The sequence below is a fragment of the Heterocephalus glaber genome, unplaced genomic scaffold (genome assembly GCF_053883595.1).
Source record: "Heterocephalus glaber isolate CG9 unplaced genomic scaffold, H.glaber_assembly_v1.0 deba00001673, whole genome shotgun sequence".
Lineage (NCBI taxonomy): Eukaryota > Metazoa > Chordata > Mammalia > Rodentia > Bathyergidae > Heterocephalus > Heterocephalus glaber.
In genome coordinates, this window is record NW_028258410.1 from 8,933,487 (window position 1) to 8,956,840 (window position 23,354).

Sequence of the window (23,354 nt, forward strand, 5' to 3'; positions counted from 1 at the left end):
CTGTGCTCCGGTGGTAGAGCCAGCACCCTCCTCCTCCTCCAGGAGCCTTCTCAGTTACCCCTCTGTGCCTCTGGCCTGGAGGACTCCTGGTGGCTTCCTCCTCTCCTTACCCCACAGGTCCCAGGCCCCAGGTTTCTGCTCACATACGTGCTCTTGGCTGCCTACTTTTGCTTTTTCCTCTGTCACCTTATGCTCTGGCTCTGCTGCATGATCTTTCCTGGCCGAGCTCTGAGGTGCCTTGTACTCACAGCCCTGACTTTGATCATGAAGTTACTCTTAGATTGATGTGCCTGCCATTGAGTAGGTACCTGGAAAGCAGCGAGTGGTAACTGGCATTGAATAAGAAGCTGTGACAGAACCTAGATGTAGATGAGTCACGGCCCCCAGCTGCTGCACAGCAGTGTCCAGGTGAATGCCTGGCATGTGTGCACCTGGGAATCTGCATCTGTTACAGTGTGCAACATGCTGACTTTCCCATCTACCCTGTCAGAACTGCTAGACCAGAGTGATGCTCTGATGATAAGACTGTGTGCATGAAATTGTATTCATTGCAGAATGTCAATGTGGATTTTATTTTTAAGGATGGAAAAATTGAAGCAGAAGATTTCACTAGCAGGTTATACCGAGAACTTAATTCTTCACCTCAACCTTACCTTGTGCCTTTCCTGAAGGTAATTTAAAGCTCGTGGCACCTGTGACAGCAGTGGTGAGGCCCAGTCTAGGGGCCACAGGTGCCCCCAGTGTGTGTCCATGGCACCTGGCTGGGCAGGAAGCCTGTGGTGCCCTGGAACAGATTGCTCTTTCAAAGCAGCTTTTTTAATTAAGTTGAGCCCCGGTCTGGCCTCATGGTCCTGCCACAGAGGAGGGGTTGAGAGGGGCCTGTGCTCCGGGGTGGTCCACTCCCTAGTTGGGCTGGGGATTCTGAGTGTCCCATCATCTTTCTCATATGATCGTTGCTATCATCGTCACATCTTTAAGACTTTAGAAAATACTTTGTTTTCTTTTTTCTTAAAGCAAATTTTTGCCAGTTCTTACTAATGATCCAGTTTGGTGAGAATTGGGAAAGCTCAGGGATGGGTGGGTGGGTGTTGGGACCGACATCGAAGATGCTCCATGAGGATCTCGAGTCTGTTTCAGTGAGCTGGAGGACGGTCTGGAGTTTGAGAGAGGAAAGCCAATGAGCGCGCTGCCTTGATGTGTGTGTCTGTCTTCCCGCAGAGGAGCCTACCTGCCTTGAGACAGCTGACCCCCGACTCCGCAGCCTTCATCCAGCAGAGCCAGCAGCAGCAGCCGCCCGCCTCGCAGGCCACCACCACACTCACCGCCGTGGTGCTCAGCGGCTCGGTGCAGCGCACGGCCGGGAAGACGGCTGCCTCCGTGACCAGCGCCCTCCAGCCCCCCGTCATCAGCCTCACGCAGCCCACTCAGGTTGGCCCTGGCAAGCAGGTGCAGCCCCCGCTGCTGGTACGAAGGCGTGAGCCTCTGGTACGAAGGCGTGAGCCTCGCTGGTCTTCCACAGCCCGCCTGCTGTGTGGCGCTCCCGCCAGCCTCTGTGAATAACCAGCCAGGGCTCAGTGAGGCCTTTGCACCAGCCAGCAGGGGGGCTAGGAAGAAGCTCCCGTGTTCTCTTAAATAGTTAGAATACGTATGTGTGGCTGAGACCCTGCAGTTTTGTGTTTCACTGCTCAGTAAAACAAAGGCACCTTATGGGGCATTGACGTGTGTTTTGGCGAGTCTCTGAAGTGCGTGTTCTCTGAGTAGGCAGGTGACTCAGCCTGTGTTTGTGGCAGGAGATCGGGTAGAGTAGCTGATGGCAGCAGTGTGGTCTGGGAGGCGGTGGGGTGGGGCTGTAGGGGGTGACAGACAGTGCCCGTGTTGATGGTGACTTTCTGTTCTGCAGTCTCGATCGAGTTTGTGTTCTTCCACTGGAGGAAAGATGCCTTTGCTGTCCACCTTGTGCTCTGTGTACACTCCTGTGGCAGGCAGAGCAGGCCCACCAAGCGCAGGAAGGCAGCTGTTACAAATGCCAGCGGGGTTTTGGTCCCCAAAAAGTAGCTTTAAAAAGTGGAACAGTGCCGGCCGCTCATTTCTCACAGGCCATGCAGTGTGTCTGCCGATCGTGCTCTGGGAGTGAAGAGGCGGTCAGGGTGCACTAGGCTGCTTGCTCATCTGCTCGGTGAAAGTTTGACTTTGCATTGCCTTAATTGGTAGCGAGCAGAGCCACTTAAGGGGACGGCGAGAGGGCGGTATGTGTGGGGCGGGGCTGCAGGTCCGTGTGTGAAGTTAGGGTTTCCACTGTCCCTTTTGACACCGCAAGGGCAGGGTCACTGTGGCTGTGCTTTAACATGGTGTACGGACAGAGTGTCCTGTTCGGTACTCAGTGGGGCTCGTTTAACCCAGAAGGCAAGTTCTGCTGAAAGACCTTGCTCTTTGTTGGGAGGCTCTGGCTTCGGTGCTTGATTATATCAGCAACATTGGGAGCTTTCTTTCTGCAAACATGCTGTATTCAGCCCCTTCCTGGACTCTGTATGCCTGTGTGCCGCTGACAGACCTGTGGTGGGATCCGTCCCTGCCTCTGAGGGCTACATGGAAGCTGTCTGGGCTCACCCTGTCTAGCCTAACCGTTCGTCTGTGTTGTGCTGAGGAAATGGTTCGAGTGCTGGCCCCATCCCAGCCCTCTTGAGTGTCTTGTGATGTAGGGTGCACGCACCCACCTGGCACCTTTAAAGCTAGAAAGCGAGCTCCAGAAGACCCAGCCCCAAAGGCCTGTGGCAGGGCCACGCAGATCAGAGCTGTGTGGCTTTTGGCAAGGGCCACTTTGTTTTGGCCCCTGGGGGCAGGGTCTAGAGCACAGGCAGTGCTGCCTGCCTGCTCGTGGGCTCTGCTTTGTGCCCTGAGAAGGCAGGCTGGGTTCAGGGTCTCAGCTGTATGAGTGCTTGGCCCAGGCAGGGGTTATAGTATGTACTGGGGGAGTCATTTGGTTCTTATAAAAACTTAGAGGAAAGAGGAAAAAAAACCCTCTGACCTTTGGTCACCAGGGCACAGTGTCACTCTGCTGGCGGGTGGGGTGAGGTCTGGGCCCTGTTCACGGCCTGCTCCGGGACTGGCCTGGACCCCACCGCAGTCCAGGCAGTGGACATGCCTGGGGCTTCCTGTGCTGTGGCTTGGCGCGTCACCACCCTGCCTCATCCTTTCCAGGTTCTCTTGAGCCCTCATGTGGGGCAGCAGCCTATGGGCCAGGCTTCTTTGTGGCCCTAGGTCTTGTTGGACCTTCTTGCAGGGGTAGGGAACACGATGGGACAGAGAAAGGGAAGAGCCTGAGGTGCGGAATGGGCGTGGTGGCCTTTGGAAGGTGTGCTCACTTGCTTTGCTGCTCTGTCCCAGGTGATCCAGCAGCCCCCGAAGCCAGGAGCCCTGATCCGGCCCCCGCAGGTGACCTTGACGCAGACACCCATGGTCGCACTGCGGCAACCTCACAACCGGATCATGCTCACCACGTCTCAGCAGATCCAGCTGAACCAGCTGCAGCCCGGTGAGGGCCCAGGGCCACTGCCTGACTCCCCGGATATAGTCAGGGGATTGTGTTTCGTTTCATTGTGGCAAAATATCCATAACATAAAAGTCCCCACATTAACCATTTTAAGTAGATAGGTCAGTGACAACATTTCTAATGTGCAGCTGTCAGTACCAGTTTAAGGTTTCTGGAAACATTATTGTAGCTGCTTAGAAGGTGACCATTTTTCCTTTGGGCCTATAAAGCACTGAAGCAAGTTGTGCCTGTGGTACCAGCCTCAGTGGTCTCCACTGTCTTTTGCTTGGCAGTCCCTGTTGTGAAGCCCACCGCGTTACCTGGAACCAAAGCCCTTTCTACTGTTTCTGCACAAGCGGCTGCTGCACAGAAAAACAAGCTCAAGGAGCCTGGGGGAGGTTCGTTTCGGTAAGGACTGAGGCTGCGGTGCCCGGCAGCGGCAGCCGCACAGCCGTTCCCCTGCTTGGCTCTGACCGCACATCTGCACCAGTGTCAGCTGGGGAGGCTTCAGCCCTCAGCAGGAAGGAAAGAGGCTCAGCTGACTCCGTGTAAACTGAAGGGCGCAGCATAGCACTGCAGGCTCATTGCTGTTCATAACAGAATGCCTCGTGTGCTGTTGGCTCACCCTCAGCTCCAGAAGGGCCGGACACCGTCTTGAGTAGCCAGTCTGTGTGTCATCAGCAGGCCCAGACTTCTCATGCGACGTGCACTGGAGAGGCTGTGGCATTACCTTCATCACAACTGAGCAGTGGGCAGTGTGCACATTTCAGAAAATTTGGCGTGGCCTTTCCCTTCCAGACACTCACTCTTAAAGCTACCAGGCAAGGCAGGGCCATGTTGGGGAGCCACAGTGGCCAGAGTGGAATCGGGGCCCAGCAGGATGAGGAGCAGTCCAGCAAGAGCTTTGTCACTGAGTTGTGTGGGGAGGCAGTTAGGGCCCATGTACAAATTAGAAGTCGGTATGCCCAAGCTCCCGGGTACTGTAGCCCCTTCTTTCAAGGAGGGAGCAGAGGGGATAACCTAGAGCGAGGCGGTGGCCTTGGGTTAGGATTGGGCCCCTGGAGGCAAGCTTGGTAGCCGCAGGCAGAGTGTGAGCCCTTGCTTTGTCCGCCGGAAGAGCCTGGACATACACTCTCAAACCACAGAGAGAACAGATGTTCCTCAGAAAAGAAGCTGACGCTAGGGCTGGGATAAAGAAAGGGCAGGACAAGCCGAGGCTGCTTTGTTACATCAGAGCAGTGCTCAGGTTGAGGCCTGAGGGCCAGCTGGCCCCTCCTGTGTCCAGGCCGGGGTGCCAACGGGGCAGAGTGGCGCCATTGTGCTGTGCAAGGCGGAGCCACAAGCCTCTGTAAAGCCCGCCACTGGGTGACGCGGAGCTGCAGGAGGCCTGGGGCCTGTGCAGTGGCAGCATCTCCCCAAGACTCTGATTCCCTGCAGAGTCACCACACCACCCAGGGAGTGCTCAGTGACAAGCCCAGCTGCTGGAGGTGGCGGGGAGGCAGAGCCATGTATCTGGAGCCCCTCAGGCCAGGGTCAGGCCAGCAGGAGGGCATTCTGTGGACAGCTGCCTGTAACCTTCCAGGGCCAAGGGCACAGGGATCGCGTGGCTGAGGGTTGCTCCAGCACGGGAGACAGGAGATCGGGGTGTGCACCTCCTATGGAGGACATGCTGGGACAGTAGCTACCCAAGGCCGCTCTGAGGAAAGGCTGGTGGCGCGGGCTGCTGTGCAGGGCCTTTCTGTAGGCGCCCTTGTCCTGGGAGACAGGAAGTGTCCCGGTGGCAAGGCATTAGGTGTGCTCTTCTCCCCTGCTTCTGAAACCCCGGTGCCTCATGCAGAGAGCAGGACTGCTGGCTGCTCCTCTGGGATGATAGTTGCACAAGGGCTGGTCTGAGGAAGGAGGAAGGGCTGCGGGTTGCTGTGCAGGGCCTTTTCTGTAGGTGCCCTTGCGGAGGAAGACAGGTGATTGGTTATCAGGAGAAAAGCTCACTTTTCTGAAATGACCAGAGAAAGATTCTCTCTGCTGTCCTTCTACCTCATCTGAGTTTGTGATTAGTTTTGAAATAAGTTATGTGATTTTTCTTTTTTTTTTGAGATGCTTTCCCGTGGCTCAAGGCCCTCAAAACAATATGCACAGTGCTCTTGGCTTACATGGCAAGGCCTGGTCAGGTGTCCTGGTCTCCTGCAGGTGCAGGTGCACTGAGACACCACGCAAGGCTGCTGCTCAGACGGCTGTGCAGGGGCCTGAGCATGGGTGCCTGTTTCTGCAGGGGGCTCTGCTGTTCTTGTCACCACTGAGTCATACCCTTGGTGCTGTCCTGTCTGTGAATTCCTGCACGGCTCTGATGATCTTTTCCTCTTCTCTCCAGGGATGATGATGACATCAATGATGTCGCATCAATGGCTGGAGTGAACCTTTCAGAAGAAAGTGCAAGAATACTGGCCACAAACTCTGAACTGGTGGGCACCCTGACGCGGTCCTGTAAAGATGACACCTTCCTCCTCCCTGCACCTTTACAAAGAAGGATATTGGAGATAGGTCAGTCCGCACCTAGCAGCCACCACAAGGCCCTGTCCATTCCCCATTGCAGGGCCCTGACAGAGACGCAGCTCCACTGTGGGTGGATGGGCCGCCTTGTGCAGAGCAGCCCCTGGCGGATGGAAGGGAAGGCAGTGAAGTGGGGAGGAAGGAGATGCGAATGGCTCTGACGTACTCTGTTTGCCTAACCTCTAGGTAAAAAGCACGGCATAACGGAATTACATCCAGATGTAGTAAGTTATGTGTCCCATGCCACACAGCAAAGGCTACAGAATCTTGTAGAAAAAATATCTGAAACAGCTCAGCAAAAAAACTTCTCTTATAAGGTAATGGGGCCATTTTCCTGAGGAGAATGCGTTTCTGTTGTCAGTTCCTGATGTGAGGCTGTCTGGAAGCTGCCTGCCCTCCCCTGAGAGAGGGCGGAGGAGTCCCAGATGCCTTTCCTCTGTGCTTTTGAACTAGTTCTGTTCTGCCACGTGGGGTTCAGGGGCTGTGCAGAGCTGAACTAGGAGAGGAGGGCGGGGCCTGTGGGAGTGTACTTGGAAGAGCTTTTCAGCTGGAGGGTAAACCTGCCATCATTCATTCATTTGTTTTCAGTGTGGAGCTTGAACCCAGGCCCTTCACACTGAGCTACATCCTGGGCCCCTTTTATTCTTTGAGACAGGGTCTCGCTAAGTGGCCCAGGCTGGACTTAAACTTGTGATCTTCCTGCCTCAGCCTCCCAGAGTGCTGGGGTTATAGGTGTGCGAAACCCCCCCCCCCACTGGCCACTTACTGCCTGCCTTTTAGGTATAGTGGGTTTTTATTTTGGTTTTTTTGAAACAAAGTCTCTACATAGTTCAGGCTGGCCTTGCGCTCACTACTGTAGCCCAGGTGAGCCTTGAACTTGGGACCCTTCTGGCCTGGCCTCCTAAGTTTAGGGATTACAGGTGTGCAGCACCATGGGTGCCCGCCTTTAGAATTGTGGTGTCTTCTGCGCTTATTCAGCCCTAGGGTGTCCAGCTGGTGCTGGGCCCTGCTACTGGCTCAGCTGTGCCTGCTGTTCTGGGGGCTCCCAAGCCGGCGGGGGCTGCGCCAGGCGGGGCCTGCACCAGGCGGGGCCTGCTTGGGCTCTTGCCTTCAGAGCAGTGTTTGGAGAACTGTGCTCAGCCACTGTGCATTAGAAGTGCTTCTGCGTTACCACAGAGAAGTGCAAATGCTGCTTAAAAATACCACAGCACATCAGTGTGCGGAGTGGACCCTGGCTGGGGGCACTGTGCAGTGAGATGGGAGGAGGCCGGGTCTGCTCGCCGGTGGGGAGCTGGGCCGGGGCGCGGGAGGGGTCTGGCACAGGTTGTCCTGCTGTGGGAAGCAGGCCTGTCCTTCCCGGGTTCCTGAGTTTGTGACAGATAGCATTTTCACCTTTTTTATAGGATGACGACAGATACGAGCAGGCAAGTGATGTTCGGGCTCAGCTGAAATTTTTTGAACAACTCGATCAGATTGAAAAGCAGAGGAAAGATGAACAAGAGAGGGAAATCTTGATGCGGGCAGCAAAGGCAAGTGCCCACACTGCTCTTTGGGCCTCTTGCCCCTCCCAACACACTCACGCAGACAGTGGCCAAGCGCTGTTGTGGGCTGGAAGGGGACGCAGTTGTCAGTGAGCTGCAGAGAGAAGCCTGGATCACGCAGCATACTCTGAGTGCATGAGAGTGCGCGCTTGAACCGTGGTGCTTCAGATTCCTGACCCTCGCCCACCCCGGGTCCTGCCCACCTCAGTGCAGAGTGCATGTGGAATGAGTCCCTTTCTTCGTGCCAGGTTCCGTTGCCCTTTGATCTGGAACAGCTGGGCCAAGTTTGTCCCGTGTCACTGTCAGCTATCAGAGGAAAGTGTCATCCTGTGGGGAAGCTGGCCAGGACACAGTCACATGCTTCAGTGACGGCCAAGTGCAGGTCCCTCCCCCCTGCCCGAGGTGGCCCAGCCTCTGAGCCTGGAGCCCTGTGCCGCTCTGTCCCAGTTCACGCTTGTCATGTCATATCGCACCCGAGGCCTGTACTTGGTAGCCTTATGTCGAGGATTGTGTCTTAATTTCTTGTCATATCTGAATGATTCTCATTTTCTCAGTGCTCCCCCATGATGCCCAATCTAAGTATTCACCTTTTGGCTATAAGCATTAAAAAAAGTTAACGTGACCTAGATGGGAGAGATGAGTAAGATGTAAAGTGAGTAAGGGAACGTTTGTCAGGTGAAATACAGTGGGTCATTTATTTTCTTTTTCTACTTCTTTTTGAAATAGTCGCGATCCAGACAGGAAGATCCAGAACAATTACGGTTGAAGCAGAAGGCAAAAGAGGTAAGCTAAAAGTTTTAGTCCCAGGCTCTTCGCTGCCCACTTGCAGCTCATCGTCCCAGATGCCTGGCAGAAAAGAGCATGGCTGAGCACACCGTGGAGTTTCTGAACATGGGCGTTGATGTAGCTGTTTGAAATTTGCAAGGTTCAAATCATGCCAAGTCAAAGGTATTCTGTGCAGATAGTTTGTATTCTGTTTTTATATTTAGCAGTGACTTCTGTGGGGTTGGGATTTAGTCTTTATGTTTAAACTGGTTTTTATTTCCTGAGTGTTTTAAAGTGAACATTAATTGCTTTTAAAAATTCTTATTTTTCTGGTTACAGAATGTGCTCAATGTTAAAAAAGCCAAAACAGTAAAGAAGTTACAATTTAGAAAATTTCAGAAAGCCCCTTGATAGCTGCATATTACTTTTACCGTAAGTAACAACGTGCGAGAAACGATAGTCCTTGTTTCCTTTCTAACACAAAGATGCAGCAGCAGGAACTGGCACAGATGCGACAGCGGGATGCCAACCTCACGGCACTGGCGGCGATCGGGCCCAGGAAAAAGAGGAAAGTGGACTATGCAGGGCCGGGATCGGGAGCAGAGGTACAGCAGCAGCGCGGGGGTGAGGTCTGGAAGGGACCCGGGAGAGCATCCTAAGCTGCTTCCTCAGGTAGACGGACACACGTGAGAGTGTGCTCTACCCCTCCACACATTGTCTTGCCTTCTGTGGGGCATCTGTCTTGCATTTGAAAGTTGGCATTCGCATCAAGTTATTTGTGGGCTTCACAGGTTCTTTGGCTAAGGTTGTGTGACCTCCATAGTTTGCTGTGATGAGGTTCGGACTGACTTTGAACAGAATATGGGGTCACTGTCTCACTACTCTCACAAGTAACAGTGGGAGGGTCGCTTCCGGAGAACAGGTGGGAGGGAAAGGAGCTGTTCCCTGCATCCAGAGCTTTTTAGTTGCTTGTCTTGTTTGTTGTCATATTTCTTAAAACATCAACAGTTCTAAACCCAATCTTAATGTATTACCATTATTGTTATTATTATTATTGGTTTTTTGAGACAGTCTTACTGTGTAGCTCAGGCTGGCCTCAAACTCAGCAATCCTCCTGCTTCAGCCTCCTGAGTGCTGGAATGATGGATGTGCACCACCAGGCCTGGCTGCATTATTTTTGCTTTAAACTGTTAATTACTTATTGAAAAGTAACATTTAGGAAGAAGGAAAACAGTTTTCCATATTTACATACTTACATGGCATCTCTGGGGTCCTGTACCTTTCTGCAAACCCCCATTCCTGTCCACCATCACTTCCCTTTGACTTGAAAGATGCCTGTTGCATTTCCTGTCACACGAGTCTGCTTTTTTCTTGCAGAATTTTCAGGGTGTTGTCCCTCATCCTCTGGGGTCCCTCTAATTTTCATCCTTGTTTCCTGTCCACACACTCTCCCTTCTCCAGCTGTTGAGACTTTGAACCTCTACTCTGTGGAATTTGTTCTGTGTTTGAGTGTGCGTCTCTGAGTATTTGGCCTTTTCAGGTTTCTGAGCTTCTCAGACCTGGATGTCAGTGATTTGTGTCACATTTGGACATTCTGGTCATTATCTCTTCAAATTCTGTACTTTTTCTTCTCCAGTCTTTCTTCTGCTAGGCCTCCAATCACACATATCCTTAGCCCTGTTGATATTGCTGTTGCGGTCTTTGAACTTGTACTCACTCACTTCAGTATTGTTTCTCTCTGCTCTCAAAACTGGATGGTTTCTCCTGTTCTGTCTTCAGGTTCCTGACCAGATGGAGTTCTGCCCTTCCCTGTTGGCTGCTAAATTCTACTAAAGTTTACATTTGTTAATGTGTTTTTCAATTCTAAGGTTTCTGTTCTATTCTTTTTTAGTTTCTAAATCAGTAGCTGAGGTTCCTTGCCTGCCCATTTATTGAGACCATATTTTCCCATACTTTGTTTGGTACTGGGGAATCGAACTCAGGACCTTGGGCTTGTGAGTCAGGAGACAGAACCACTGACCTAAATCCCCGGCCCTCCCCATACTTTTTTGAGCATATTTATTAAAGCTGCTAAAGTTTTTTCAAGTCCAGAACCTGTGCCATCTCAGATCAGTTTCTGTTTCTGGCAGACTGTGTGAGGCATGCTGCCCCACATTGGGCACCAGTTACAGGGAATGGGAGAGGGAGGTCACCAAAAACCCCTGAAAACCCCCGCAGTGGGTCTCAGTCTCCTGTGTAACAAGCAAGAAGAGTAAGACAGAAACAAGACTTAGAACTGGGTCTTGGGCTGATCTGTGCTGCTCTGGGCAACAAAGACCAGGGCACCAAGGGCACCCAGTATTTATTGATTACAAGCATGGGGAGCACAGGATTTTTTGAAGACATCTAGCGGCACAGTGAAGCTTCTGGCAATAGCTGATGAGCAAGGGCCGGGGATGTAGCTCAGTGGTTCTGGTGCCTGCCTTGCAAGCGCAATGTCCTGAGTTCAATCCCTGGTACCAAAAAAAAAAAAAAAAAAGAAATAGCTGGTAAGTGAACAGGGCTATAGAGGAGGACGGCACTGCTTATCATGGAAAGAGCAAAGGGTGCTGGGTCTGGGTTGCAATTAATGAGCAACCTATCAGGTCAGTGAGAAGCCATAATTCAGGGGAAGAGATTTGATTGGAACCAAGTTGACCTCGGCTGGAAGTGAACTCAGCAGAGCCCTGCTACTTCATGGACTAGGACTTAAGTCTTGGTAGCAGCCATTAGCAAAGGAGCAATACTAGCCCAGCTCTGCTATCTGACATGCCCATTTGAGCCACGTTAAAGCTTCGGTCAGACTCCTAAGATAAAACAATATAGCCGAATTATGGAAAAGGAAGAAGCATGTAGCACTCTGTACAGCCTGCTAGTACTGGGCAGGGATGTCCACTGTATCTGTTGGCTGTTTCTTCCCCCTTGACTGTGGATCACATTTGATTCTGGTTACAGCGGGCAGTTCACTTAGTGCTGCTCACCCTGGGTTTGTGTGGGCTCCCTTCACTTGGTTAGGAAGGATCATGGAAAGGTCAGGGTATTTCTCAAGCCACCCTATCCTACCTGGACTTAATCTGCAAGCTCGTCTTCCTGTCTGATCTTGCTTAGGCTTTGCTGTATAGGGTCTTACTGTGGGGTGTGACCCGTTACTCCTAGGAGAGGCCTGATATGGACTTCACAACACATTCGTGATGGGGCTGTCGTCTGTGTCTCACTGCCAGGCAGCTCTTGGATTCAGTTGTTCTGCCAGCTTAAACCACCAGTGGTACGTGTGTGACTGTCACATCGAGTGGCTTATGCCGCTTCTCAGGGGTCTTTGATTACAGTAATGCAAAGAGGACCATTGGTTTAGCAGACCAGCTGTCATCATGTTACAGTTCCTTAGAACATTAAAATGGTGTAAAGAATTGTGATGTAGTTAACTTAGGGGACAGCAGTTGTAAATGCACATCATATACACCAGCGATGGGGTGCTTGTAAGATTTCCATGTTAAATTTAGAGAACTAGTTATTGATAAACTATTCACAAATATAAGTGAATTTCTTTTAATGAAATAAATTTGTTGTTCATTATAATAATTATTTTAATTGGTATGAATAGTATTTATATTTGGACAGTAATTATTGAGACTCTAGCAACTAACTTGATGTGGTCATTTATAGGCTTTTTATTAATTTTGTTAGTGGAAAGACTGATAAAGGTGATTAGATCTGTTTGTCCCCCATGGTACCAGCCGCCCAGTGGCATGGCCATGCCCGTACCATCATGGTTCAGCCCAGCGGGAGCGCCTTAAATGTAATTGATGGGTTCTGATCTATTGTTGCTTTTTTTTTTGGTACTGGGGATCGAACTCAGGTCCTTGCGCTTGTGCAGCAGGCGGCGAGACCACTGAGCTAAATCCCCGGCCCAGGTTTTGATCTATTGCAGTTGTCATTTTCATTGCAGTTCACAGTGTGCTGTCATTGGCCAGGGCAGCATCTTCAGGTTGGCTCCTGGGTCATGTCAGGACAGGATCCCAGGTCCTCACATCTGGGATGGTTCAGTGTTCATCATACACCTGTCCTGCTCCAGACCTCAAACCAGCCATTCCTTCAGAAAGAACTGGTTTCTTCTAGTGGGAAATGGCATTGGCAGACCATGGACTGGGCCTGGGGAGACTGGTTGTCACCAAAGGTTAGGCCTTTCCAGTGGACAGAGTTGGGAAATGTGTAAACATAAGACTTTGAGAGTTTCTGTGGATGTTTCCAGTTCAGGCAATTGTTCAGGGACACAGGGTTCCTTTGGGTCTTTGCTTCTCATGTGGAGTTCTCTGATTTCACCTCATTTCTAAGTTCTGCCAATTCTGGTTTATGTTGTTCTTTAGTGTCCTTTAGCCACGGGATATTGCCGTTTTGATCTGTTTCTGCCAGGAGCTTCCATACGCCCTCCACAGCCCTGACCTCAGGATTGTTTGTGTGGACGCTGGAGTGTGTCCCATGTGGCCCTTTCCCCTATCAGATAGGGTCCCGTGAGCTCCTGGGCTAGGGCCTAGTCCAGCCCCTCTGGCTTCTGTCTGGCTGACCCCTTTCTTTGCTTGTAAGTCTGCTCAGGCAGTGGTAAATCTAGCTGCCATCCTTTCCAATAATTGTTTTTTGTAGTGCTTGGGATGGAACCCAGGGCCTCATGCATGCTAGGCAGCCTCTCTACCATTGAACTAGCCCCTTCCTTGTATGCTGTACCCTAGCTGCCTTTCATATATTTGTTGTTTTGCTCAGTGTAACCAATTTCCCAGCCACTTTGGCTTTTGGGGTCCCTCTGTCAGCAGGAGAGAGTTATTGGAAAGGCCAACTTTTGAGGCAGGCATTGGAACCACTGAGCTACATCCCTGGCCCCCCTGTTGATTAACTTTTGACCTGAGTGTTAAAATACTCAGAATCAGGCCAGGGATGTAGCTCAGTGGGGCCACGCTTGCCTGGCAAGTGCAAAGCCCTGAATTTGATCCCCGGTACTGGGAAAAAAAATTCAGAGTCACTCCAAAGAATAGGAAAAAGTATGCATACTTCCAGCTAACAGGACTGACAGTGGAGTGAGGCTGGGAAGGGTGTAGGACAAATGGAGGACGCAGATGAGCAGGAAGATGTAGGTTGTTGAAGGAAGCTACCAAATGAAGAAGTCATGTCATTAAAGACTTCGGGTGAAGTTTTCTCATGGTCCTTGGACTTCTAGGAGTACCCAGAGTTTAAAAGAGTTTCTCTGCTAGGATATTTCTGTGGGATAGAAAGTTTTCTTGTCTGCTTTTAATCTGTATTTTGAACTTACAGAAAAGTTAAAATAGTACAGAGTTTCCAAATACCCCTCACTCTGTTCATGTAATGTTAAACATTGATGTGATGCTGTTCACTGAGGACCTTATTAGATTTTTTTGGATTTAATTTTTAAAAAATTGATAAGCTTTGTTCTTTAGAGCAGTTTTAGGTTCACATACAAATGAAGAGAGGGCACAGAGTTCCTGTGTGAGCCCCTGCACCCCGCCAAGGGTGCATCTGTGTTGCCCTGGATGGCGCTGGCTTCTTGGTGCCCTGGTGCGGATTCTGTGGGCTTAGATGTGCAACAGCTGGCAGCCACTGGCACCGTCATACAGAGCAGTCTCTCTGGCCCAGAGCTTCTCTGTGCTCCCTTCCCCTAGCACTTGGCGACCTCTCACGTTTTACTGCCGCCATAGTTGTGCACTTTTCCAGCGTGTCACTCAGCTGAGGGTCACAACACAGGTGGCCTCTTTCATTCAGCAGTGTGCACATAAGTTTCCTAATTTCCTTTCCATGGACTCCTGGCTTGTGCGTTCATTTTATTTTAGCATGGACTAATACTCCACTGTCTAGATGTACAGGTTCATCCATTCACCTACTGCAGGGTGTCTTGCTTGCTTCTACGGTTTGATAATTATGAATGAGGCTACTGTAGACACTGTGTGCTCACGGCTTTTCAGGGGCCTTGGTAATACCCAGGGGTCAGTACTGAGTCTTATGGCGGAGGATGTTCAGTTTGGTAAGACATGGTCCAGCCATCTTCCAAAACGCTGTGCGGAGGGAGGCAGGAGGATTGCTGTGAGTTCAGGGTCAGCCTGGGCTCCATAGCGAGACCCTGTCTCAAAAAACAAACAAAAAAGCCAAATGTCTGTGCCATTTTGCCTTCCTGCAGGGCGTGATGAGGATTCTTTGCGGTGGGTACTCATAGGTGTGCAGTGGTGTCTCTCTCACTGGTGCTTTGCATTTCCCTGATGACTGATGTGGAGCATCTTTTCACACGCGCATCCCCCTCTGTCGCCCAGGCCTTTTGGCTGCTTTTAAGATTGAGTTGTTTTCTTTTTTTTGGTACCAGGGATTGAACTCGGGTCCTTGTACTTGCTGGGCAGGCAGTGGAACCACTGAGCTAAATCCCCGGCCCTGGGCTGTTTTCTTATTGTTGAATTTCAAGAGTTCTTTGTGTACAGTCTTTTGGATGAGAGCCCTTTATCAGATAAGTCTTTTGCAAGTATTTTCATTGATGTCTTACCACCTAGGATCCCTCACGGGTTTGGTTGTCACATCTTTGTCCCTTCCACTCTTAATGGCTTCTAAGTCTTCCCTTGTTTTTCTTTAAATAGGTAAATTAGCTCATTTGTCTTTATTAATATTTGTGACACTGGGGATTGAACCCAAGGGCTCGTGTGTGCTAGACAAGTGCGCTCCCACTGAGCTACATTCCCAGTCTCACCAAGGTGGGCAGGCTGGCCTTGAACTCACAGGCCTCAGCCTCCTGAGTAGCTGGGATTCTGGCATGCAGAGCACCATGCTGGCTCTGAAACCTCCTTAACCTCCTGGCCATGGTCCCCTCTGTTCCCCCTAACTGGAGGCTGACGCAGGCTGCCTTTCCTGCTGCCCCCACAGTCCCGGTGTCCCAGGCTTCCTCTAGTCTCCTGGAGCCCCTGTCGGTAGCCTTGGTGTGGGGACAGCAGGGTGACTGGCTGTCACGCTGTGTCCGCGCTTCCTTCACTATGCTTGTTTTCGATGCTATTGCGTGCTGCCCTGCCTCATGTCCTGGTTTAAGGCTGGGCACCAGATTATTCCTTTGCCTTCCTGAGTTACTCTCTCCTTTCCCCTGTGGCGGAGCCGTCCAGACCGCCCTGCACCTGGGGCTCTTGCAGTGGGCAGGGCTTCCTCAGCCCAGTGTCACTGCTGTGCCTTCCGTGTGTGTAGGCTCAGGCCTCCTTCCCTTGCTTCTCTGCCTTCTATCCCTGTCAGCTTTTCCTGGTCTCATTTTCTTTCTAGGGTTTCCTGTCTTGTTTACTTTGTCTCTTTTTCCTGGGGCCTAGTAATTTACTCATCTAGAGGATAATTTTGTCTCTTTCTCCACATCTATCGAGTTCATTCAACTCTCATCTCAAGTCTTCCTGGGGTTTTTGTTTTCTAAATGTTTCCTAGGCTTGGGGCTTTTGATTCAAGATGATTTTTTGTCCTTCAGTGGGAAGTTAAGTATGTCTTCATGCAGAGTGTCGCCTCAGGGTTGTCCTCTGTTCTGTCAAAGTGGAACTTGCTCTCAGACTTTCTGCAGTGAGTGGCTCTCCTGGATTTGCTGGTCCGTCCAGTGTCTCTCTCTCTCATTCTCTCTCTCTCTCTCTCTCTCTCTCTGTGTGTGTGTGCGCGCGCGCGCCTGCACCCCGCTTGGGCATTTGGGTGCCTGTGATGTCGTGGCGCCCTCTCCTGGCAGCATTGTGAAGTCCAGGCTGCCAAGTTTGCTCGCAGCACTGGACTTGCAGAACCCTAACTTCTTTTGCTTCTCCCTCCCTCCTTCACCACACAGCCGTCAAGGGCTCTCCTAGGGACATTTCAGTTTCCCTCTGCACACTCCTCAGGTCTGGCGCCGGGACCCTTTCCTGCAGCCTGTGCTGGTGCCCTGTGTGTGCCCCAGCTTCCCAGGGTGCCTCTGCACCTCACTGCCTGCTGCCTCACTTGAATTCAGCAGTGTCTGGCGGTACCCTGCTGGGGAGAGTGGTGGCTCTTCCTCCCTTCGTGAGGTCATTTTGGACGTGGGCATCCCCGAGGCCTGTGTGATGGCCAGGCCCCTGTGCACGTCTTCCCCTCATTGCTCTCGGTTGTGAGAGGATAGTAGGCAGCCGGTGCCATCGTCAGCCTCTTGAGGTGATGCCGTTTCTTTAGCTGAGTTTTGAGTGCTTTCGTAGCTCTTGAAAGGTCACACAGATGCTCTGAGGGTGTGGAGCTCTCGCAGAGGTGGGGGGCAGCTCCAGGCAGGCTGCTCCGGCACCCCTGTCCTGGGTGCCACTGACCTGAACTGCTCCTCAGGCAGGGGCAGTCCATGCAGGCGAGGACTCTTGACACCCTGGAGAGCTCCCATCACTGCTTGTGGGTATGGGTTCCAGCGTGGTGCTCCCCAGGGCTGTGGCAGGGTGGCGGGATGCCCGTGGAAGGAGATTCTTTTGGTCTGGTTTTCGCTCCGGTCTGTGGCAGGTCAGACTTACTGGGTCAAGTTAGATGCCTTTTGCTTAACCCTTCCAGGGCGAGTGGTCACGGCAGCCCTGCACAGAGTGGCACAGGCTCAGGGTGTGTTCCATCCTGTGTCCCCAGTCACTTTCCCAGAGAGAACTGCCTGTCCTTCAGCCCTGAAGACCGTGGGCCCTGAGCTGCACTTGCTGGCATCTGGGTTGCAGCTGGTGGTGGTGTTTGTGCCGGGGCCTCTCTCATCTCAGGTTTGTTTTGGGCTGTTGCTACATAGCAGGCCACGTGCAGAGGCAGCAGAGGCAGGGCAGCATCGCTCACCCTCAACCCTCAGCCTTTCTGCTGGGCCCCCATGGCCACGAGGGCTTTGGGTGAGCGGGAGTGTGTGTGTGTGTGTGTGTGTGTGTGTATGTGTGTGCGTGCCCTGCCACACTCCTCCAGCAGTCTGTGGGCGACTGTTCCCACCTCGGCAGGTCCTGGGCTGTGTGTTAGGTTTGCTCACCGTGACCAGGACACCCACAAGCTCTGTGGTCGGATTTGGGGACAGTGACTGCCAGCCCCTTCTTGGGGCAGAGTACAGCCATGTGGTCAGAGTGATTGCAGTACCAAGTAGGACACTGTGAGCATGCACCTATGTTTTTTGTAACTTGAGAGAAATTTATTTGTGTTTGTGAAAACCCACAGAGCCATGGGGATCTGTGGCTTATAAACATGCAGTGGCCATCTCCATCCACCCCCCCCCTTCCCCCCACCCGAGCCTGACACAGAAAGGGCAAGCACCAGGCTGCACATGGCTGGGCAGAGCTTGCTGTACCCTGGGCTGGTGCTGACACTGGCTCTTCAGCGAGTTTTGGGCACCAATTTTGATATTATTTATCTTGATTCTGACTTTTAGCATCCCTTAAATTTTGAGCCTGAGGCGAACACCCTGCCCTCATGTCAACTTTGGTTTCGGCCACTGATCCTGAAAGTAGAGACATGAAATACAGCCCATTCTGCTGGCAGCTCATGGATGCCCGCCTGCTGCCCGGGTGGAGTCTCCTGGGGCCTGCCCACGTGCCCCGCTGCAACTGCCTGAGCTTCCTTTCACCACCTCCTGGTTGAGCAGATGGGTTTGTAACTGGCAGCAAGAGTGGAAGCCACATCTGTAAACGGAGGCCGGGGTAGAGCCTAGCCCGGTCAGCATGCTGAGGAGGCCCTGCCGCTCCGGTGCCTGTGCAGTCTGACGTCCTCCGGACCCCGGGGAAAAGAGGCCGCCTTCCTCCCACTGCGCTGTCGCCGGCCCCCTTCCCTCCTGGCTTTTTTTCTTCCAGAAACTGGCTTATAGCTGTGTCCAGAGCATCAGGTGCCCCTCGGGAGAAGCCCACACTTCTGCCGGCTGGGCTGTGGCCCCGGGTGGCTTCGTGGAGATGAACTGTTTCCTTCGTCCCTTCTGACTGCTTATTCTCACCCCAGCCTTCCAAGGGGCTCAGCCTGTCTCTGCGCAAAATGTGCTCTGCAGAGGCTGTCCGGGAGTCTGAAGGACGCTGCCGAGAAAGCCCTAGGAGCTCGCTCACACAAGAGGAAGTGGCCATGAAGGTGGTGTGGCGGGAGACCACTGACGACTGACTGCCCAGGCTGGCCGCTCAGAGTGAGCGCACCTCTGCTCCGCCTGTCAGGCGCATAAGGAAGCGGCCCCAGTCCGCACCTTCCCCGCTCCGCACCGGCGCCCGCCGTGTGCCCACAGGGTGGATGCAGCGGGACAGACCTCCGTCCGGCCTCATCTGTCTGTCGCTGGCGGCCGTGGGCTCCTGCAGCGAGCGCTCGCTCCTCACTTCCTCAAGGGTGGTTGTTACGTCAGCTCCTTAAGCCCTGACAGAGAACGCACAGGAAAAGTGTCGCTGCCATGTGTGCTCCTGGACAGCCAGCCGCAGGCCCTATCGCCACCGGGACACAGGCACTAGTTCCCTCTGCCACATGGAAGCGTGAGCCGCCGTTGGGACTCCGGGACGGACGTGGTGATGTGATAGAGCCACAGACCCTGCTGCCTAGCCATGACCCTGCATTCCGCACGTCCGGCCCCAGCAGCTCCGCCCTCAGTGGCAGGAAGGCATCCAGCTGGCTTGCGGGATGGCCGCCTGCCTCGGGGCTGGGTATCTGTGCAGTGGGGTCACTGTTGTAACCGCCGAGCAGTGGGCCTCCACAGCTGGCCGCCAGTCCGCCCAGCCCAGGAGTTGAGACCTAGTGTCCTTACTGGCCACGCAGGGATGACACAGCCAGGTGTGGATCGGGCATGGGCCTCGGTCTCCTCACCTGAGCCCTCGGGCAGCCTTGCTGGTCACACAGAGGTCGGCCGGCTGCACACCCCGGAGTTGTCCAGCTGCTTACCTGGGGCGTGAGCCCCCGCTTTGTCTGCCCGCGTGTCCAGGCCAGAGTGTGAGCTGTGTGGGGCCTCGAAGGGTGGTGGTCTGAGTGTGCCCTAGAGTGGGGGCCTGCTGCCCTCGCCCCGCTAGGGACTCGGACCACACACCAGCCCAAGCCGTAGCCTGTTGGAAGGAGCCTGTGCCATGCCAGCTTCCTCCAGAATCGGGGTCCTTGGGACACATTTGGGGGACACTTGAGTTGCCCCTTCCTTCCCTACTTTCTGCAGCCCACCTCTGAGCGCCACTAATGCAACTGTCTTCTCCTTTCTCGTCACCAGGGCTCGGGCCCAGGCGCGGCAGTCCCAGGCAGCTCCGGCGTGGCAACCCCCAGACAGTTCACGCGGCAAAGAATCACGCGGGTCAACCTCAGGGACCTCATATTTTGTTTAGAAAATGAGCGCGAGACAAGCCATTCACTGTTGCTCTACAAAGCATTCCTTAAGTGACACAGGAGGAGCACGGTGTTTTTGACGAGACGCCTGGGGACATTTTTATATATTTGCAGATTACGCCTTTTTGTAAGAAGCAAATGGGATATTGTTTAAAAACAGCCACTTCTTTACAATGGAACAGTTTTATATTCCCGTTTCTAAATCAGCTCAGTGTGGAAGAAAACCTGTTTCTGCAGCAGAGAGAATACAGAGGCCTGTGGATACTCCTAAAGGACAACTAAACCCGAGCTCATCCTTGATTGAGTGGCCTTCTTGCCAAACAAGCCATATATAAAGACTGATGGAATCGCTTAGCAAATAACTCGCTGCGCTCTGTCACCGTGTAGCAGTTTCTACCTTATTTGTGCGTTTTGGTTTAGTTGAGCCTAACTTACTGCGTAGGTGTGTGTCTGCAGCCGATGACCTCCTTTCACTTATTTTATTTTTGTAATAGTCAGTTGGCAAAGCAAACTGATTTTTAGACTATTTATCTCCCTTCCTTCCCCTCCCCTCCCCTCAAAACTCTCCAGGAACACACAGTTCATTGCAGCTCCGTCACCTTGGAGGGTGACCGCATTTCTGCTCGGTGGAGGCTGGGAGTCCAGCCGGGGCGGGCTCCTCTGAATGTGCTCAGCATCTGTACAAATGCATTTTGTTTGCTACAGTTTGTGAAGCTGTAAAGTTAAGAGAAATGAGAACCTTTTCAGCATAAATATATTTTACTTGCACTGTGTTTTTTAGCTACAAGTGAAAACTTAGATTAAATAAAATCAGAGTTGAGAAGAATCATCAAGAGACTGTTTCTCAGTGTGAATCAAGTGTTGAAAAATGGTTGGTGTATTTTGTCAGTAATTGTACATAACTTTTGGCACATAACATAAAATGGCTATGTAAACTATAATTATTTTGCTAAGAGACTGTATGCAAGCTGTGGGCCAACTTTACAGACGCCCAGAGCAAAGCCCCTTCTTTGTACCTATTTTTTTATTACAAATATACTAATTGGTTCTTTATATTTTCAGAGGTTATTGTATTAAATTGTCTATTGATAGTACTTTTATGATTGTAAATACTTCGGCTTTCTCCGTGTGAATTCTCACATTAGACTTTAATTCGCGCGTGTGAACTGAACACTGATCAGTATTTTTTATCAACACCTGAGAACTGTTACACCTTTTATTTTATCTTTTAGAAAATCCCTGTCTTTCCATTTTTTCATGTAAATTTTGCACAGTTACTTGTTCATATGTAAATATTTTACTTTCAAAAAATGAAGTTTTTAATTGCTATTGTTTTATAGAGGATTGAAAGAAAATTAACTCCTTTATTAAAAGCAAATTTATCTGTATATGTTTTGCCGGTTTTCCGTTTCCTCCTCAGTGATTCTGTCAGAGACTAGCGGTGGGCCTGCCAGTGTCTGTGCCTGAAGCCCGTGGATCTGGTGGAAGTGACTTTTGGGGCGGCGGGGGGGGGGGGGCTTGTTCTTAGTCCTGGGGGCCCAGTGCCTCCCTTCTGCCTGGGGCAGTGGTGGGGTTCTGCTGTGTGTGCAACCCCCTGGCTATAGCTGAGCTGGGGGCAGGGGAAGGAGAGGGAGGAGGCAGGGGAAGGCCCTGGGGCACGCGTGCCATGCGTGCAAACACGCGTACACGTGCCCTGGGTGGGTGAAGAGGCAGCCCCACCCTAGCATGGACCCGAGGTGGATGGAGGTGGGGTCTCCGTCAGTGTTACAGGTCGGCCTTGGTGCGTTGCAGTCCTGACAGGATGCACGTCGAGGCCAGGCCAACACCTAGTCTGTGGGGCGCAGTGCCTGTCTAGCACTCTAGTCACCCGGCATTATGTGGCATTATTCGAGCTGGTTGCAGCTCCCACCCTCCCTGGGCTCAATGCCCTGCATTGTAGGCTGCCTCACTTCTGCATCACACCGCAAAGCACTGCTCCCACTTGCGTTCCCGTTGTCCTGGTCTGGGGCTGCTACCAGGAAGAGCCACAGACTAGGGGCCTTGGACAGTGGAATCCTTGTCGCACAGTCCTGGGGCTGAGATCCAGGTGTGGGGAGGGTGGGCTTCTGAGCCTGTGAGGGAGGCTGCTGCTTCTGGGCGCTGGCTGGCTCTCATGGTGTTCCCAGAAAAGCAGAAGCAGCACCTGTGTGTGCCCTCCCTCCAGCCAGCAGTCCTTGTGTCAGATTTCCCCTTCCTGTCAGGACGCGCTGTACTGTCGGGGCCTGCAGCAGTGACCTGAAAGGTCAGTTTGGTCATCTCTGTAGAAGCAGCCCCCACCATAGCTTTTGGGAGGAAGCGTGGTTCAACCTGTAGCACCTGTGATGTTGAATGATGGATGAGTAGACCCTGATTTTGAGGTCTGGGGCAGGAAGTTGTAGAGGATGCGCTTTCCCGTGTTCCGCTCCTGAATGTGCCCAAGAGACTGACTCTAAGCCGTGCTCATCTGTTCCAGCTGCAACCGACACTTGGCTTTCTCTACCTACTTGGTCTGAAGTAAACTAGTCCTCTCAGTAAAGCTTTGCAAGTGTGGTTGATTTTATTTCGGCCTCCCTCACAGGGACACAGTGCCAGGGCCAGGCCCCATGCCCACTGGGGCTCCCATGGCAGTGGTGTCGCCATGGAGCACCACTGCAGGGTTGTTCATGGCGGTTTGTTCTTGGCACCACCGATGGCATTGCATGTCCACCACTGCACAGCAGGTATTGTCCTTAGTTTGCTGTTCGTGTGGCTCAGGGCAGAGCCACTGTAGTGCTCCCCTGGGGGCAGGTCAGGGGTGTGACATGGACATCTGCTCTCACCACATCACCCCCAAGTGCCTGATGAGGCCAAAGCGTGAGTGAGGAAACGGGAGGAGTTCGGAGAGGAAGAAGCCGGAGCAAGAGTTCATAGTGAATGGCTGATGCAGGGAAACCCGGTGAATCTAGGAGCACCGTCCTGGAAGTGCTGGTGAGCTCAGTAAGACCACAGGATGCAAGGCCAGGAGCCAAATTACTTGAAAATTCTGCATCCTTGCAACAATTAGAACAGTAAAAAAAGGTACCATTTACAGTAGCAACAAAACAACAAATACCTGGAATACATTTAATGAAAGATGTGTAAGATCCTCACCTGGGAATTGGAGAAACCGAAGAAGACCTGGACAGAGAAACACACTGTGCTCACAGTGTGCTCACAGGAAGGCTCGAGACAGGAGCGAAGTTCCATCCTGTTTAGAGACTTGGCACAATGTTCGTGGGAACCAACAGTCTTTGGGGAAAGTGGGCGCCCGGCTTCCTGCTGACAGCCCCCAGGACAGGACTTCGGGGTGTGGGTGGGTGGGTGGGTCCATCAGTGGTGAGGGATGGAGCAGAGGTCAGCCGCTGACCGAGATGTCACTGTTATGGGACAGAGGAAGGTGGCCACCTGCCGTGGGCCTTGGGGAAGCACAAGCCTTGAGTTTGTCCTCATGAGTCTGGTGGGTGTTATGGACTTGGATGTGCAAAGTGAATGGTACAGCTGTAGAGGGAAAGGTGGGGCTAGAGCACCCAGAGCCCGGGAGCCTCCTGGCAGGCAGAAGAGGTCAGCTGGGGACTTGGGCTGCAGTGCCCAGTCGCTGGAGGTAGGAGCAGAGGTGGGAGGACCGGGTGTGTCCTGGCAGTGAGGCCCAGAGC

General features: G+C 52.4%; 1 protein-coding gene across 5 annotated transcripts in view; it reads left to right on the plus strand.

Moving 5' to 3' along the window:
• Taf4 (TATA-box binding protein associated factor 4) overlaps nt 1-21,053 on the plus strand; it is a 66,621-nt gene extending 45,568 nt beyond the window's left edge. For 2 of the 5 annotated variants that reach the window (XM_087197940.1, XM_087197941.1), the window contains 10 exons: nt 582-671; nt 1,219-1,464; nt 3,385-3,532; nt 3,823-3,937; nt 5,898-6,067; nt 6,263-6,393; nt 7,480-7,605; nt 8,344-8,400; nt 8,868-8,987; nt 19,553-21,053. In XM_087197940.1, coding sequence (XP_087054066.1) covers nt 582-671; nt 1,219-1,464; nt 3,385-3,532; nt 3,823-3,937; nt 5,898-6,067; nt 6,263-6,393; nt 7,480-7,605; nt 8,344-8,400; nt 8,868-8,987; nt 19,553-19,720 — 1,371 coding nt within the window. In that variant the 3' untranslated portion in view covers nt 19,721-21,053. Of the gene's footprint in view, nt 1-581; nt 672-1,218; nt 1,465-3,384; nt 3,533-3,822; nt 3,938-5,897; nt 6,068-6,262; nt 6,394-7,479; nt 7,606-8,343; nt 8,401-8,867; nt 8,988-17,001; nt 17,124-17,767; nt 17,857-19,552 lie in introns of those variants that run through there. The other 3 variants (XR_015446115.1, XM_087197943.1, XM_087197942.1) reach the window with 3 other exon arrangements.
• The last annotated feature ends 2,301 nt before the right edge of the window (nt 21,054-23,354 follow it).